Source organism: Halichoerus grypus, chromosome 12 (assembly GCF_964656455.1).
Source record: "Halichoerus grypus chromosome 12, mHalGry1.hap1.1, whole genome shotgun sequence".
In the NCBI taxonomy this organism is placed as follows: domain Eukaryota; kingdom Metazoa; phylum Chordata; class Mammalia; order Carnivora; family Phocidae; genus Halichoerus; species Halichoerus grypus.
The window spans coordinates 35017009-35036473 of NC_135723.1; the positions used below are offsets into that span (position 1 = coordinate 35017009).

Below are 19465 nucleotides of genomic sequence, written 5' to 3' on the forward strand. Positions count from 1 at the left end.
AATTAGCCCAAATCTTAACATCTTGAAAGAGCAAACATGGTTTATCTAACATTTTCTGTGGGTCTAGAATTCAGGTACTCCTTAGCTGGGTGTCTCTGGCTCAGGGTCTCTCTGAAGTTTTGATCAAGGAGTAGGCCAGAGCTGTGGTTATACTTGAAAGCACAGATCATGTTGGTGTTTTCAGGCCCCAGTCTTTCTGCACATGTGCCTCTTGACAGGGCCGCCTCATGGCATGGCAGCTGGCCTTCCTTAGGGCTGAGTGATCTGAGAGAGAGGGAAAGAGTACCTATACAGAAGCTCAGTCTTTTTATTATTATTTCTCTGAAGTGATATTCCATGATTTCTGTCATATCCTATTTATTGGATACAAGTCCAAAAGTAGCCCACATTCAAGGACTAAATGAGAGTGTGAATACCTGGAAGTGGCCATCACTGGGAACCATTTTAGAGACTTCCTACCGTTCTTTATTAAAATGGTAAACTACACATTGTGTGCGTGTGTGTGTTTAGAGAGAAAGAGAGAGTGCTCGTGAGTGGGAGTGGGGGGAGGGGCAAAGGGAGAGGGAGAGAGAGAATCTCAAGCAGGCTCCACACCCAGCGCGGAGCCCAATGTGGGGCTTGATCTCACAACCCTGAGATATGACCTGAGGTGAAATCAAGAGACGCTTAACCAGCTGAGCCACCCAGGCGCCCCTAAAATGGTAACCTACACATTTTTGAATGTTAAGCCCACCTCACCTTCCTGGGATTAATTCTACTTTTTCATGATTTATTATCCTTTTTACATACTATTGGATTAAATTTATTAGAAGTGTGCCAATGATTTCTACATCTATATTCATGAGAGCAATCAGTCTGTAATTTTCTTATAATATTTTTGTCTGGTTATAGGGTTGGAATGATGCTTGTTTCATATAATAAGTTGGAAAGTATTCTTGCCTCTTTAATTTTTTTTTTAAGAGTTTCTGTAGAATTGGGTGTTATTCCTTCCTTAAATGTATGGTTTACTTTGCCAGTAGTGTTGCCTAACCCTCGCTTTTTCTTTGTTGAAAGGTTTTTGGCTACAAATTTAATTTCTTTAATAGACATAGATTTATTTAGTTTATCTGTTTCTTCTGGAGTGAACTTTGGTAGTTTTTGTCCTTCAAGGAATTTGTTTCATCTAAGTTGCTGAATTTATTGGCATAAAGTTGTTCATAATTATCTGTAGGTCTGTAGTGATGTCACGCCTCTCCAATTTCTGATATTGGCAGTATTTGTTTTTATATTTTGTCCTTATCAGTCTGGCTAGAGGTTTATTTATTTATTTTTTAAAAAATCTTCTCTGAAAACGAACCAACCAGCTTTTGGTTTCATTGATTTTCTTTATTGCTTTCTATTTTCTATTTCATGTATTTACATTCTTTTTGTTTGTTTATTTGTTTGTTTTTAAAGATTTTATTTTATTTATTTGAGAGAGAGAGTGAGAAAGAGAGCACAAGAGGAGGTAGGGTCAGAGGGAGGAGCAGACTCCCCGCTGAGCAGGGAGCCTGATGCAGGACTCCATCCTGGGACTCCGGGATCATGACCTGAGCTGAAGGCAGTCGCTTAACCAACTGAGCCACCCAGGCGCCCCTCATGTATTTACCTTCTGATATTTATTCATTATTTTCATTCTTCTCCTTATTTTGAGTTTCAGTTGCTCTTCTTTTTTTGGTATTTTAAGGTATAATCACATTGCTTGGAGACCTTTCTTCTTTTCTACTATACGCATTTAGTACTATAGATTTTCTCCAGTTGAAGTACTACTTTAGCTATATTCTACCATTTTGATATTTTGTGTTATTTTCATTTAGTTCAAGATACTTTCTAATTCTCCTTTTGTATTATTTAGTTTCTAGATATTTACTCTCATACTTATCTTTTAAATCCCTCTGGCTCTGTGCTCACTTCGGCAGCACATATACTAAAATTGGAACGATAAATCCCTTCTGGCTCCTTTTTAAGGTATTCTCTTTATCACTGGTTTTAAGCAATTTGATTTTGATGTGCCTTCATGTTTTTTCTTTTTGTGTTTCTTTTTTTTTTTTTTTATTTATTTATTTGAGAGAGAGAGAGTGAGAGAGACAGCACATGAGAGGGGGGAGGGTCAGAGGGAGAAGCAGACTCCCTGCCCAGCAGGGAGCCCGACACGGGACTCGATCCAGGGACTCCAGGATCATGACCTGAGCCGAAGGCAGTCGCTTAACCAACTGAGCCACCCAGGCGCCCCTCTTTTTGTGTTTCTTATACTTGGGATCTGTTGACTTCTCCGGCCCATGTGTTTATACATTATTATAATCTACTTGCCTCAGTGTTGTGGGTGGTTTCACATCCACATCACATCTATTGCCTCTTACTATCACATCCTTAAGAAGAAAACATAAATCCTTAAAAATATTGAGTGCGTCTCATCTACTTGTGATAAATTGTTAGTTTTTGATCATGGGTAGAGGAATCTGCCTTAAATCTTTTCAAGACACCTTCAACAGTATTGTGGTTTGCTAAAAAGTATGATGATATCCTTCTCATTTGACTTAATTAAAATTCACCCTGTGCTTTGCAGTTGAGTCATACTCTTGGGACAGAGCTGATGCTTAAGATTTCTTTTTTTTTTTTTTTTAAGATTTTATTTATTTGTTTCACAGAGAGAGAGAGCAGGAGTGGTTGCGGGGAAGCAGAGGGAGAGGGAGAAGCAGACTCCCCTGCTGAGCAGGGGCCTGATGCAGGATGCTGGGATCATGACCTGAGCCAAAGGGAGACGCTTAACCGACTGAGACACCCAGGCACCCCAAGATTTAATTAAACTTTTTTTTTTGGTTTGTTTAAAAATTTTTAAGGAAGGGCATAATTTAATTATATGTACTTTCCTGCTCTAGCAGTTTTAAAAAATTACATTGTCAGACATGTTTATTATACAATTCAAACACTACAGGGCATATAAAAAGTTAGTAATCTTACCCTTTACCAATTCAATTCCAAATGTCTGGAGGTATCTTATGTTAACAGTTTGGTGTGTTTTCTTCTATTCCTTTCACTGTGCTCATACATACACATATAAATATTTATGTCTATGTCTGTTTCTGTGTGTCTGTATATATATATCCATATCTTTATCCATTCAAACACGTAGATACATGTATTCCTCATGTGGAATCATCCTATACATAACACTCAGATACTTCATATTTTTATTTTAACAATATGGGATTTTCTTCTGTTTTCCTGCTTTTAAAAATAAAGATATGGAAACTTCACAGCAAGAAAAAAACTTTAAAAGCAATTTCAGAATTACCTTTTCTCTAGAGAGAACAATAAAGTTTACCTAACTTCACAGACAAGCTAGATGCCATAAAATTATTTAATAAGAACAACATAGTCTCCAGAGTATAGGAAGAATGAAAGGCTTAGAACGTAGAGTAGAAAACAATGGGGCAAAAGTCAGAGACTAAAATAAAATGCAAGAGTGGGGCAGGCGGGGCCAGAGAATGAGGGAAGTTGGGAAGCAAATAGGGGTCTTGTGGATTTTGAAATGAGCGGTATTCAGTGTTTCTCTTTTACGGTATTATTTCTTTATATTCATTAGTTTGGGTATTAGAAAAAATACTGTTTTCAATTTTTCAACATCTCTAACCATTAGCTCTTTTATATGCACAAGTTTTATATTCCAGTTTGGAGATGAACTTCGGATGGGACAGATTTACTTTTGAAATACATGGTGATCTTTTTCTCTAGCTGTGTTAGCTGCTTCCATGATGACCCGTCAGTTAAAATGCCCATCTGATTTAGCTCAACTGATTTTTAAAAAATTATTATTATTAAGGCAAGTTGTCCAACTTCCTAATGATTCAGAATCATTGCACTTGCAGGCAGGTGATAAAATGTGTGACAGGGTTCAAGAACCACATTAGGGAACTAGTACCCTAAACCTTAATCTTCCCATTTTATGGATAGCATTTTTAGTGTCTGCCCTAAATGAGTAGAAGTGGAATAATTATGAGGAATTTTTTCATACTGGGATTTAAGCTGGTATAGCTTTCAGAATGCGGACTTTCTGAGCATTTTCTGAAATGGAAATTAGCAGGCTTTCTAGAATAATAAATCATGTGTTTCATGATATTAAAGCTTCAAGTGGGGAGTTCTGAATTTCTTTCTTTCTTTCTTTTTTCCTAGATATGTGTCACAAAGATGTCTACACGGAACTGCCAGGGAATGGATTCAGTGATCAAACCCCTGGACACAATTCCTGAGGATAAAAAAGTCAGGGTTCAGAGGACGCAGAGCACCTTTGACCCATTTGAGAAACCCGCTAATCAAGTAAAGAGGGTGCATTCAGAGAACAATGCTTGCATTAACTTTAAGTCCTCCTCCACTGGCAAAGAGTCTCCGAAAGTTAGGCGGCACTCCAGCCCCAGCTCGGTAAGTGCAGCCTTCTTAACCAGCGGGGAAGCAGAAGGAGTATCCCTCCAACAGTCGTGGCCCACTGTGCTGAAAGAGGGCAAGTAGCTTTATCAGTGCATTATTATGCACGCTCTCTCAGGGTGGTTTAGTGTTTTTGGGGGGCGGGGCGGGGAGAGCACAATCTATATACAGACTCTTTATTCGTAAGTACTCAGCAAGCAAATGAGAAATGATTCAACTTATTTTTGGAAAAAAAAAATTTTTTTTTCTAGTTGTTTCCAGTTAGAGGATTTATTTTTAAACATCCTTTGGTATTTCAAATCCTTGGAAAAGGATATTGAACTTTACTGTTTTTGCGGGCAATATAGTTTTGAGTTCGGTAGATTCACAGAGAATGTCGTTTCAGAGTAAAGGTTCAAATTTATTCACTTGTCCTCTTCCAGTTTGTTTTCAGTGTAAATGTTTTAAATTTAAGAGCTAGATGTTGAAATTGGTCTTCTTGAGGAAAAGTCCTATTCATCATAATGAAATTTTCTTACACTAGATTAAGGCAAGTCTTGCCTTTTGACCTAAGGAGGTGTAAAGTTCTGAGGTAAATGCTGCTTTTTGACTGTAAAATTTTTACTGAAACTTTTATTTCCAAAACCGGCCTTCATTTAACCTTGTAAAAACCCTTATGATCTTTTAAAGTTAAGTAATTTTCAGATTTAACTTACACTTAAGAACCTTTTGAGTAGATGTTCTAAGAGTTTAAAAGGTAAGAGGAGAATGCTAAGATAATTTTGATTCTATCATCCTGCTAAGAAACATGCCATTTTATAAATATTACATTTGATGAGGGCAAAGCAGAGCCAGAAATGTCAACTGCTAGAGGAGTATTGACACTTCAGTTAAACTGTATGACACTGCACATATCTGGTCACATTTTGTGTTAATGAAGCCAAAATAAATATTATCAATGCAGCATTTATGAAGAGCATTGATGATCTGCTTTTTTTCCAAATTGACCCCATAGTCTTGTCTATGAGTGCAAGGTAGCATCCGTCTAGGTCACAGACACATCACTAACTTCTGGGAGAACTTTTAGATTTAGTAGCATTTTAGAAGAAATGAAAGAAGTTGTTGAGAATGATTAAGCCTATGTTATGGAAAGAGAGTTATAGATATTTTACTATAGAGTTATCATAATATTATTATATATCAGCCTAAAATGATATATAGAAATTGGCATTTTCAGATATTGCAATGAGGCATACTTGTACTAAAGAATTATTTACCTTTTATCTGAAATTTAAATTTAGCTGTCATGTATTTTATCTCAATACTAGTTATAATCTACTGGTGTATTCCTTTTTATGTTGCTCAGATTCTTCCTACTTTAACCATTGGGAGCTCTTTCAGTTTGGCTCCTGTGCCTTTTTGAAATGTCTTTGTCCCTCTGTTTTTGGAACATGTCCTTACCTTCTGGTCCTCCAAGACACTTTTGGCTGATATTGTATTTTTCCCAACCCCAGACCTAAAACCGGCCATTTCTCCAAAGAATCTCAGTTCCTTTTATTGGAGAGTGGTAGTTAGAAACCAAGATGTGGGTGCTGGCTGTGCTCGGTGCTACCAGGGGTCATGGAGATTTAAAAGTCAGCGCGTACGTCATAATATAAGTGATAACCATGGAGTTTCCATATTTTTAATATTTAATAAGGAATTAGTTTCAGTTTTTATCAAGGAAAGTTGAGTGTTACCTGATGCTTTTTGCATTTCTCTCTCTCTCTCTTTAAAGTTCCATTTTATCTTTATTAAAGTCATGCTTGAACATAGCTTAACAGATCAAATAGACAAGTCTGGGGGGATGGCAGTGGCCTAGGTTTTGAAACTCAGAACAACTAGTATAGTAAAACCAGAACCAGTGGATAATATTGGCAACAAATACAGTTGACAAGTATTTCTGTGAACCTCAAAATAGAAGTGAGGAGGGGAACAAACCATGAGCAGTTTTCAGAACTGCATGGTGTTAGGAAGGGTGAGGATGGAAGCTCAGGGAAGGGAAAGGACTCCTCTCTGAAACTCTACTCTCATAGCCCCCCTCCCCCCTCCATTGCCATCAGGTACATACTGGCAGCTTGTTGGGACATTCTTAGGACAGTGGCAGCAACTGGGAGGGACTTTGATGGCTTCTGTGAGTAGGTGAGTGCAAGGAGACCAGGGTGGGTTACTGATACCGGAGTAGTCTACTGGCCTTTCTGTGACTCCTCTAGAACGTCACATTGAAGCCCTGAAGACCTTTCCAGGACGAAACCCTGCCCTGAATGGAAAGTGCGGAAGTAGGCTTCTGTGTAGGTCACATTCAATGGGGGCAAAGGAAATGGATGGTCCAGAAAGAAATGTTGGAGCAAAACAGTTGAGGGAAGATCTCAGTGTGTGTGCTAGTTTGTCTTTATTTTTTAACTTCATGAAACGGATAAAAGAACTTTATTTTAGGAAGCTAGAAAGGCTATCTTGGCCACACCCCTGTCTTAAACTACTGAATAATTCATTTTACTTAAAATAACCAATAGAAAAATTAGTGGTTGAATCTTATACAAAACCATGAGGAAAAAAAAAAAGAGAAAAAGGAGCAGAATAACATCTTTACAGATAATGAAGTCAAGCTAGAAGGAGGTGAAATTATCTTTATTTGCAGATTTTTGATGATGTATCTGGAAAATCCAAAAGAATCAGTGGAAATACTCTAAACAGTGAGAGAAGTTAGCGAAATAGCAGGTTAAAAATTAACATACAAAACCCAAGAGAAACCTTTATAAAAACGAGAATCATTATTGAAAACTGGTAACTAAAGCAAATAACTAAGCATTTATTTTCTGTGATTCCTACATGAAATTGACCTCATGGTAACCTAGTTTTGATGGGGGGGGGTGAATTTGTCGTTTAGAAATAATCCCACTAATACATCAAGAAAGAATAATATATTTAGGAATCACAATTTGGTAATCCCTGATGAGGTAATACATGTAGGTAATGATCGTCAGTACCTGCCGACATCACCAAGAGAGATAGCCAGACATTGTGATGTCCTAATGGAAGTTTACGCAAAGCACCTGCAAAATTCAGCCCGAATCTGAGCAGGGCTCTAGATATAATAACCACTGGAACACATCAAGAGAGGATTTTCCCTGTTGTGTTCCTATCCCCAAATATATTTCCCCTACTTTCTGGCTTTTAATATATGGCGTTTGTGATCTTGTGATGCTGTAAATGCTATTCATAGCAAGGCCACATGATATACTATGATTGAATTTCTTTCTCTGAAGAACTTTCTAACATTTATTTTTTTCTTGAAGTATAGTTGACACACAATGTTACATTAGTTTTAGGTGTACAACAGAGTGATTCAACAACTCTATCCTTCTTTGCATAACTTTCAGATTTTCTTAGTCGTAATTGCTTCCTCTTCATTTATTCATAATTGATATAATGATTTATTATAATTTCAATTACAAATTGAGGTCCCAGATTATTTGGTAAAACTATAAAACTTCTGAAACAAATCAGAAATCAGGTAACTTATCAGTTTTTCTTCCCCCTGAGATTGTCCTTGACGTTGTCAGTCCTTCTAATCCAGTCTGGACTACTTGATCTCCAAGCCTGCTCTCCTGAGGCTTCCCTTCACTAGCTTCCTGAGAAGTTTCTTTTCCCTCATTTTTGTGTTAAATGCCTATGCTTTGGGTTATGTGTTTTTCTTGTTCTTGGTTTATGTCATTGCACATATGACCGTACCTTTATTCATACTTGGTAACTTGATTAATAATCTGGGTATAGGATTCTAGTTTAGAAAATAAATTTTTTCATAGCCTTTTGAAGACATTGCATTGTTCTTTTCTAGGTCCCTTTATTGTTATTTTAAGCCCTAGACTATTCTGATTCCTAATTCATTCTTTGTGGAAACTCCTAGAACTTTGTTTTCATCCCTGATGTGGACCTTTTTCTCGGTACTCAGGGAATCTTTTCAGTTTTGAAATTAATTTCTTTCAATTTCAGAAAATATTCTTTTATTATTAATTCATTAATTTTCTTTTTGGTTTTCTCTGCTTTATGGATATTTAAAAAAAATTTTTTTAATGCTTCAGTTAAATTTTTAATTGATGCTAACATTTATTTCCAAAAGCTCTTTCTTATTCCTCATATGTTCTTTTGAAAATCAATCTGTTCTTTTTCAATGAATAATATATTATCTCCTCTGTTTTTGAATATGCTAAATGTAGCTTGGGGGAATTTTGAAGAGGCTTTTTTTTTTTTTTTTTACTACCTAAATGATCTCGAGTTTCCTTTGAGTTCTTTGTTTTGGTTTTGTTTGTTTGTTTGTTTGTTTTGGTTTCTGCCTTGCCTGTTGAGATTTTTAATTTTGGTGAGTCTAGATCATGCCTTTGGAAAGAACTCTTGACTGAGTTCATATTATGAACAGTGTACAAAAAAGTTCATAGGAAGTTCTTTGTGCCACCAGTGCTTGTCCACTGGGGGAGGCCTCAGCATAGGGAATATCAGAGAAGACCTAGTCATTTCATAGGAGGACTATCAGATGTCAGTTATCAATCCATCTTTTTCCTTGGCTGAGTTGATCCCCCAGAGCAAATTTACCAGTCGATTTTTTAGGATATGAGAGCTTACATGCTATTTTTCTGAGATGATCAAGAAGGGGCCCAGGGTCTCCCAGTCCTACACAAACTTTCTTGTGCTTTGTTTTCATTCAGTATGACTCTTCATCCTGATTTCCACTGTACTTGGTGTGCCAGTTCTGACCTGTCTGGTTCAACCTCTTCAGAGAATAAGCCTCTGCTGGGGATCACGGTAGGGCATACACCTGTCTGAGAGAGGCAAGTTCCCAGGAAAAGGACCTGTTCCTTAAACCCACTCCGACTAAGCACTTTGCTTTTGGCCTCTTGTTGAAGTTCAGCTTCCAGTTCTTGAGTGTTTCTGGGATTCTGAAGTATGAACTGAGTTCGTTCTTCTTGGTTTACGCCTTTGGTCATCGTCCTTGTCAGCAGCCTCCCATCCATTTGTCTCCCGTCTCCAAACTTTTGTTTGTATCTTGTCTGCAATCTTCTTACTTGTTCTATTTGCCCTTGTGAGTTATGACTTTACTGTCAGTTTAGTAGATTGGTGAGGGCAGAGATAAGTACATGTGTTAAAACCACCATGTTTAACTAGAAATTTCCACTGTTTCGCTCCTATTGTTAACTTCCTTTAAGATTCTTTTTCTTGAGTTTCTTACTGGGCTTACCCTTTCCTGTTCTACCCCAGGAAGTCTTTCTTATATATCAGACCACTTATATTACTTTGTGTTGAAACTGCTTTGCTTTATTTTCTTTATAGGAGTTTTTGTCTCCATTCAGTATGCCTTAGAAAAAATGTCTTTGCTCTTTTCTCCTCAAGTTGGAAGTGGTTTCTTTTCTCTTTTAGCTTGGTGCTATAATACTCTGTTTTATTCTGAGTCCTTTCTACATTCTGCCTTTTTGTTCTCTTCCCTATTGCGATGGAAGAGGGTATTTTATGATACTCTCTTTATGGAAAGACCATTTTCCTTTGGATTCCTCATTGGGCAGAAAATGGAGGCAGTAACACATCTTGTGTAATACCACTCTACAGCCCGTCTGATAGTGTATGGGTTTGCTCATTTCATACCCACAGGCATGGGAGTTTTAGGACAGATTTTGTTAAACAAATTTTTAAAGGCTAATAGGCATCAGAATAGTCCCTTTACCCAAGGGCCAGCAAGATTAATGCCATATCTTTATTCTATTGTTGTTTCTTTGAAGTATTAGTTATTTTGAATAGGCTCCAAGAGCACAGTTGAGAAGGAGGGAGAAAGTGAGCAGAAGTGTGGCACTGTGCTGAGTCCCTGTTTTAGTGAGGACAACAGGATAGCTGTTCTTGTGTCTTGGGATTACTGTGGTGGATGTATTGTACGGTACCACGTCTTCCCAACTGCCCTATTCACATACTGGTCATTGCTAGGAATCATGACTGAAATCAAGAAACCAAGAATACCTTGACCTCAGAGACCATCGCATTCATTTGTATACTTCCTGAATTTGTTTAGACGGTGGCACTTTAAAATTCAGGCCGAATTTAGAGAATGTGATTTTATTTGAATTGGTATATTTCAAGAGGTATTTGACAGCTTTTATTTGCTTCAGACATTTCTTGAGTGCCTGCTCTTCTGGGCCACGTCCCTGAGTAGTTTGATACTGTCACTGACAGGGCAAAGCTTTCTTTCCCCTTTTCCCTCCCACCCCCTCCATCCCAGCTGTGCTCCTCAACAGCTAGCGCTATTGGAAGTGCTATGGGAGACTGCCTGTCTTGCTCGCCCAATTTAGAAGGGATTTCATTGAGCTGTGCTATCATAAGCTAAGCTTAAAGAGAACATATTTTCAGAAATTCATATTTAGATTAAGGTCTATACATTCCACCCCAGAGTCCTCCAAATGTACCTCCTCCCATCTCCGGATAAATCTATATCCCATGATACGCAGGCCCAATCTGAAGAGGGGAAGAAGGTGCACACTTGAGAGTCCCACTTCAGTTCTCAGGGGTTTATCCTTGAGCGGCGGGGTCTTATCTTGGCATTGCCTCCTTGTGCTGACTAGAACATTCCTAGAGAGAACCAAGCCCCCTCGTTAGGTTGTTACCACCTGTGGTGCTTGGGTCTCTCTCTCTGTGTAGCATCTAGATCTATTTTGTAACCAAGTTATCCATCAACTGTGGATTACCTTAGTGTGATTTGTAATCGGGCTAGAAATACAGGATGCTAGAGCCTCTTAGATCAAAGGCAGAAGAAAAATTAGCAAAGGAAGATTTCACTTGAAATTCTTGTTTAATGAGGCCTCATGAATCCTTCCCACTTTACCCTCACATCCACTCTCAAAATTATAGTATAATACTGTAGTGCAGATTGTGGTTTTCCTGCAATTCAGGGCGTCATCAGTAACGTTAAGCAAGGGGTTATATATGAAGGTTAAAATCAGTTTTCAATGAATTCAATATGAAACTCTGGACATTCCTATAGCCATGTCATGGTATCATTAGAATGGACATAGAAGTATACTCATGCATTTTATAAAAATGCAGTTCAAAAATACATCCCTGCTTTTAGGAATGAGGTTTCAGTAGATGATAAATTTAAGCATAATTTAATGCCTGTTCTATGAGGATTAGGTCTTTATGGGAAGATTCCACCAATGCAGTAGTGGTAAAGAGAATAGGTCCTTGATTCTAATTAACTTGGTTTGAATTCTAGCTCCGCCTTTAGCTACAGGATGTTAGATGAGTTATTTACTTCTCCAGTCTTTAAAATCTTCATGTTCAAATGAGGGTACTAATAGACCAACCTCAGGGCGATGTTATACGGATTAAACTTAGGTGCTGTATTTGAAGTGATTAGCTCAAAGCCAGGCACTTAGCAAACACTTGATATTAACTAGCTGTCATTGTTAATTACACAAACAATGAACTAGAACTAGCAAAGGCCATGAGCATCTCCTTCATGGCAGGGTGGCAGGCACCATTCAGCTGGAATATTATCTTCATTTTTTTCATTATCTATGCCAATGTTCCCCTCCACTGGTCCATACAATTGATGGTTCTCTGTACCTTTATTCTATTTTTACAAAAAAATGTATTTACATTATCTCATTAAATTCCACATCTCTGTGCAGTTAGTGTGTTGGTTAGTAATTGCTGATTAGCCCTCTGTATTTCCAATTTTCTAAAGTGCTATCTCAAGCCTGCGATCTAAGTAGGGAAGTGATAAGCAGAGAATACTTGCCCCATAAAACTGTTTCCAATTCACCCATGCACCTGACCGCAAAGAGCCAAAGATAATATTTAGGATTGACTACATATGGGTTTGATCTAGCATCTGTTTAAATGTTGATGATTTAATAAGGTTGCGAGAAAAAAAATAAGCAAACTCAAAGCCTGAACTTTAATTATCAAACAAAATAGGACCTCTCCTTCTGAATTATTCTTAATTTCATCCGTTTGATGGGAAGGATTTTATTATTGGCCTCTTTAATGACTTAGCAGTTGGATTCCTTATTCATATGCATAGTAATTACAGATCAGAACATTTCTAATTACTTAAAATAGGGGGACTGACTTTATAAGAATCTGACTCCTAAAGCTCAGACTATCTTAAGACATGCCCTATTCCATAGGCCCATTCTTTTTTAGATAAAAATTTTTAGAGAGACATTATGTGTGTATGGAGCTATGAAGCTAGCATGATTGATCTGTAGATTACAGTGTATTTCCACAATGTATACATATCAGTTTCACAGGGAAAATAACATTGATTGTCTTAGCATCAAATGTGGCAAAATATTAATTTTCTGCCATCACAATATTAATAGGGTGTATATGAACCATGGTAGTTAGTGCATCCAAATCCATTTAATTAGATAGAGTACTTTGTGCCATTAGCATCTTCTTTTACTTGATTTTTCTTGTGAATAAGTGGTTTTTTTTTGTAAGCATATTCTCCTTGTTTTTCTGATTTCTTCAATTCTATTTCTTCAAGTAGTACATTTAGTGTAGTCTGTATCTTAAAACGATTATATCAACTCTGATATATAAGGCAGTTGATAAAGAGTGAAATATTTTAGAAAATTATTTGTGCCTTTTCAGGAGGAAAAAATATTGGCGTCCTCTTCTTCTACCAGTTTTGTGTGACTATGTCTTGTACTTGCTATAAATACGCATTAGCAGTTTATCTCCTAATAGGAGTAAAGGGGTAATTTTCTGCTGCTGCTTTTTTTCTTGAACATAGATTAGATTTATTCTTAAAGGAGCACAAAAGCAAACACAGACTTCTCATTCTAATTTTAAATAATTTAGAGTGGAACTGTGAACACAATATTTTCCCCATTGAAGATCATTTTATACTGAAGTTTAATATAGGTTTTAAAATTTCTATTTAAAACTTGGGCTCAGGAGGGTGATGGTAAAGTGTGACATTCGCAAGCTGTTTCCCGGTGATGAAAAATGCATGAGAACATAACCCACACAGGACTAGTCAGGCGATTTTGAATGTAATTTTCCATTAAGTTTTACTTGATTCAACTCAACACATGGTTTGTACCTTACAAGTTTCTTGAAGAAAAGAATACGTGGTCCATTGTTTTTATTAATCCCTTCTTAGTATGTCTAATTCGTATTACTTTTGACCTTTCTTCTTTTCTAGTATGTGCATATGTATTTACATTTTCTTGTTATGTATTGATTTGGCTGTATCCCCTGGGTCTTAAAATGTCATGTCCTCAATGCCACATATTTATTTATGAATTTTCAATTTTGATTTTCTTTCTCACTCACACGGTTAAACTATTTAAGGTTTCCTTTTGTTCTTAATTGCTAATTTTATTGCATTATGTTCAGAAAAAGTAACTTAAGGTGTTTCTGCAGTTTTAAATATTGAAAGTGGTCATTTTTTTTTTTGTGAATGTTAAATGTATGCTTGAAAAGAATATATATTAACATGTGTATTAGATTAAAATGGTAATTCTCATATTCAAGTTCATAAATCCCTTACTTCTTCCTTGTCTGCTTTTTTGATGTCTGAGTGATGTATGTTTGTTGCCCATTATCACCGTGAATTTGACAATTTCTTATTTTATTGCTACCAGCAGTAAAATATATACATTTCAAAACTATGTTAATTGACTCATACTAGTTCATGATTATTAAATTTCTTTGTGGATATTAATGTTCATTTTTATGAGATATACTAATTTAATCTATTTGTTGTTTTATGAATTCTATCTTGTTTGTCATCAATATTGCGATAATGCATTATTTTGTAAAATTCCTTTTTTTGCTGTATTTTCCCTTTGCTCCTTTATTTTCAGATTTACTCGTTTTAATTTTGTCTCTTAGGAATATCATATTGCTAGACTTTCTTTGTTTTTTCAATCTGAGAAGTTTATATTAATAAAGGAAGTTTGTTCATTTATTTTTATTACAATCAATACGATTGATTGATATGTTTTACACGATCGATATGTTTAAACTTAAGTTCTTATTTTATGAACTTTTACTTGACGTGTTTTCTTCTTGAGCACCCCCCCCTCCTCTGACCTTTCACTTTTTATTTTCATCCCTCTCCTCATTGCATTGTGTTCTTCTATTCTTTTCTCTCTAATTTGTTTGGGATTTGTGTATCCAGTTCATGTTATTTTGTGATGACCCTTGAAGAGTTAAGAAACATACTAAAACATATGCATTTGGAGTTACTCAGTTTCTGCAGTCTGTCCTGATCAATTGAAGAAATCTCAGCCTGCCGTTGCTTCTTTTTTCCTGTGTTCCTTGCCTTTCTGTGCTTCCCCCATCACTCCAAGTACATCTTACATCAAGATAATACAGAATTCTGTATCTAGATTTTTTTTTCTGTAGGTGGCAACATTACATCTTTTCCATCCTACTGACAGGACTATTTTGGGTATGGTATTAGTGATTCAGAATCATTTTCGCTATTTATTTTGAAAATGTTGCTTAATTGTCTTTTTGCAGTCATTGTTGTCTGTGAGGATATTATGCTGATTGGGTATTTTTTCTATTTAGGTGCAACCTCTCCCTAAAGTTTTCTAGGGGAATTCTGTTCAAACATTGAGCTTATTACTTTTCATATGTGTCCATTCTTTTATTCCCTGCCCATTGAATATTTTATTTCATTGATTAAATATTTAATCTCTAAATCTCTAATTGTTTCTTCTTGAAGGATGTAGTATCTTCTGAAATCTCTCTGAACATACTGGTTATTTTTATTCAAAGTTATTCTTGGCAATGTCAACTCTCTTACCAGGGTTTTGGTTTATCTGCCCATTAAATATTATGCCTTTTTTTTCCAGGTATTGATTTTCCTGAAATGATTTGTGATTTTTGATTATATACTCATTTTTGTATTTGAGAATTACTGTCAGCTTATTCAGTTTTCTGTAAATCATCTGTAGTGATCTTATGAGAGAGGCAAGGATTACAGCTTGGGCATGGGGGGGATTGTCATCCTTTTTCTAGGCAGTGGCTGCTTCCGTCCTTGCTCTGCCCCTCTGGCCTGAATACCCACAGTCTCAGCTGTCTCCTCTGTGCAGATGTTCCTGCAGTTTGCTTGGGAGGGCACCCTGTGCTCAGCTGTGTTGATTAGTTTCACATTTTCCTGGAGACTCCTGCTTCTTTTATTTGTAATAGTCTTCTTCTCCAGGTTGGGGCTTTAGGTTGCCCCAGTCTTTTCTCTGAAGTTTTGATTCTGATTACTGTCTCTCTTTCAGAATTTCTCAAAATTTCTGATTAAATATTGGCACTCTTTCTTGTTTCCCATTCCTGTTTCTGCTTTATTATTTTTGAAAAATATCTTCTCAGTCACTGTGTGGCATTTTGGGTGGGAAGGAGGTAAGAAGCATGTGTTCAACTTGCCACACAGGATCTTCATAAATGGTGGGAGTCAGATCCATTGCCAGTATGTTATGTTTTTCATAAGTGGTGTAAGAGCACATTCTCAAGGATAGTGTTCTATAAACTTTCTGCAAGAAGGTCTTTTCCTGAGCTTCTGAAAATCATTAATTATGCAGCAACACAATCACCAGTAACTTTTTATCGATTATTTATGTATTTATAACTGAGATTGGATAATTCCATTAAGATGCTTTTAATTCCTCATATAATTATCATTTTCTGATACGCTTTGATATTACCCTTTTATAGTGACATTAAAATAATAGGTAACTTGGGGGCGCCTGGGTGGCTCAGATGGTTAAGTGTCTGCCTTCTGCTCAGGTCATGATCCCAGGGTCCTGGGATCGAGCCCCACATCGGGCTCCTGGCTCAGCGAGGAGCCTGCTTCTCCCTCTCCCTCTGCCTCTCTCCCTGCTCATGCATGCTTTCTCTCTCTCTCTGTATCTCTGTGTCTCAAATGAATAATAAAAAAAAATAATAATAGGTAACTTGCCCCATGGAGGACAGCACTCCCCATGTCTTGTCTGGTGAAAGTTGAGGCGGGCTGGGGACAGCAAGAGTGATGAGATTACTCACTTCCAGCACTTTTGTCATCTTGATGGGATGTACCATGTCTTTAGGAAGAGTTATTTTGCTGCAGCTAAACTTAAGGGTCGGTTTATAATACATAAGACAGTTCTTTTTGTATTAATGAGTAATATCTGAGTGATACATCTTTGATTATTTGTTTGCATTATTGCTAAGAGGTATTGGAGGGGTACCTTTATCTGGCTGAATATTATACAGTCATGATTTACAACAGGGGTCAGAGGGTAAATATTTTCAGTTTTGTTGGCTGTATCATCTCTGCTGCAGCTACACCTCTGTTGTAGCTTTCAAGTCGTAAGACAATATGGAAATAACCATGCATGACTGTTTTCTAATAAACTTTGTGGACACTAAAATTTGATTCTCATATATAATCTTACTGTGCTATTAAATTTTATTCTTCTTTTGACCACACACCCCATTAAAAAAAAAAGAAGTAGAAACTTTTCTAAGTTTGTGGGATGAACAGGTGTTAGTTTGGACTAGCCAGCCCCTAATTTAGAAGATTATATAATAACATGGAAAATATTCATAATATGTTGAGTGGGGGAAAAAAGCAGATTAAAATCAGTATGTTTAGTGTAATCCTATTTATGTAAAAAAGCAGTCATCAGCATATAGATAGCACTGGAAGAAGAGATACGAAAATATTAATGGTGGTTCTTTCTTGGTAGACAGATTATGGGTAAATTTAAACTTTCTACACTGTGTTTATTTGCATTTTCTGAGTTTTGTATCCTGAATAGTTATCATGTTGTTTTTTAGAATAAATATTCTTATATCAGAAAAAAGCTATTTAAAAAAGTGACAGAATTTATACATTTTTAGCAAAATTGGCCTATTCATTGTAATTAGTTTGATACAATCTGTTTTGTTTACCCTCTGCTCCATTTTTAGCCGACAAGTCCCAAATTTGGAAAAGCTGACTCATACGAAAAACTGGAAAAACTAGGGGAAGGCTCTTATGCTACAGTATACAAAGGGAAAAGCAAGTAAGTTCATTCGGTTTTTAATATTTCACATTTAAAATGTACCTGCTCTCTTAATACTGATTATTAACAATTAATAATATTAATTTATTTAAATAATTCTCCTTTAATATACAGTAGATTTTCCCTCTCAGTTTTTGTTGTTGTTGTTTTAAGAAGTGTGAAAGTCAGCAGAATTGGTTTTCCCTGCTAGCAAACAACTTTGCAGACTTGTCCAATTTATCTTTTCTGTCCTACCCCTGCCCCCCTACCCCCAACATTGGGGCTGGAACCCTCAAATGAGAATTCGTTTCCAGGTGAATGATATGATTAATTTCTTCTGGAGCTTTAGTGTTTGCTTAAGAATAAGAGTACTGATTTGACAAAGTCAAATATATTGGCCATTCTTGCGTCTTTTTAAATTGAGCTTTTACTCCATCTAAATAAATCACTAAATTAAAAAAAAATGCAGACTTTTTCTTTTTTCCTACCTGTGTACTTTGACACCATACTACATATATTTTCACGTGGAGAAACAACCTTCCCTTCTGTTGTTATTCTCCACACCCCACCCCCCCCGCACCCCCCTGCCCAATGCTATCCTGGGGTCAGGCACAAGTTTGGATTCTTGAAAAGCTTACCCCATATGTTTCTGATAGGCCTCCTCCCTCTTTTATTGATTAAGAGTGCAGAGTTACTATATTCGGTGGCATGTAGAAATGTAATGCTATTTCTCAAATAACTGTAGGAAATACAAATCTTTACCTTAAATAACATTACCAAATAATGTTGAAAAATAATTTTCTGAACCATTCCCTGTTTTTGTCTCTCTTTTAAGTCATTATGGAAGATAGGAAATTCTAACCTAATTAATTACATAAAATCATGTAGTGGAAAATTCTCTGAAGGAACTTTCTAAACACATAATTGGAAATTTTGACCATTTAGGTAATCTTTGGCTTTTCTGGAATGTAGTTTTTCCTTTGCTTATGTTTTTTAAGAAGATGAAGAAATATTTCTGACAAAGGAAGATATGTAAGTAAGGATGCAGGAATAATATAAGTAACAAATAATAGTACTAATTTTGAGATTTTAAATATTTACCAAAAAAAATGTCTTTTAAAAAATTTGTATGAAAAAGAAACATGATGGGAATAAAAAATCAAGTCAAATCTAGAGGGCTGTTAATGACTTATCTAGAGTGCCTGAGCATTATAGAATATTGTTGAGCAGTTTTTAATAGAGGTTGTGTGTGAAACTTTATATTCTTTCCTAAAGAAAAATAGTTATTTCTCTAGTATATAAAAATTAATTGTACATTTAATGTTTATAACGTGAGGGTCACTACACTGGATTAAGCAATTGTTTTGCATAATGTATGGTATATCCATTGTCTCATCATTTCTCATGATGCCCTACAAAGATAGTTCCTATAATTATCACCTCCATTTGACTAGGAGTCCTGTGCTTGGAGAGTTTTCACCACTTGTCCAAGTCCACACAATTGGTTAGTGGCAAAGCTTGTTTTTGGCTCACGTCTCTCTGGTTTGCAGCCATTCTTTTCCTAACCATTATGCAATACTGCTTGCACAGTATAAGGCCTTTCTCGGAAAGCCTTGGTCCTTGTTGAATATTCCAGATGGTTCTCACATATGCTCTGGCTTGTTGTAATCATGAATCAAACAGAAGCAAACATATTATTTCATTATAAGGAAATACACCAGTTACTTTTAAGTGCCTTCCCAAAAAAGATGGGCTCAGCTGATTTCCAAATGTAAGATAATAACTCTATTAAATGTTTAACTTTGTGATTTATGTCAAAATCTTGGAGATAGTTGAAAAATCCTCCATTTATTATGCTTGAATAAAAGAAAGGCTGCCTTTTAAGTATCTGCAATCTTTGAGAAGGGCAGTTCTGGACAGTTAATACTCTTCACTCCAGCAGGCCTAAATGTATCTTGTCAGCATTTCTCAAGCAGTTTCAAGCCTGCTGG

General features: G+C 36.3%; 1 protein-coding gene across 4 annotated transcripts in view; it reads left to right on the plus strand.

Annotated features, from left to right (window-relative positions):
• The window catches only part of CDK14 (cyclin dependent kinase 14), a 543473-nt gene that overhangs the window by 129987 nt on the left and 394021 nt on the right, over positions 1–19465 (plus strand). For all 4 annotated transcript variants that reach the window (XM_078059238.1, XM_078059237.1, XM_036071484.2 and 1 more), the window contains 2 exons: positions 4192–4437; positions 17401–17495. In XM_078059238.1, the coding sequence (XP_077915364.1) occupies positions 4192–4437; positions 17401–17495 (341 nt within the window). The remainder of the gene's footprint in view (positions 1–4191; positions 4438–17400; positions 17496–19465) is intronic.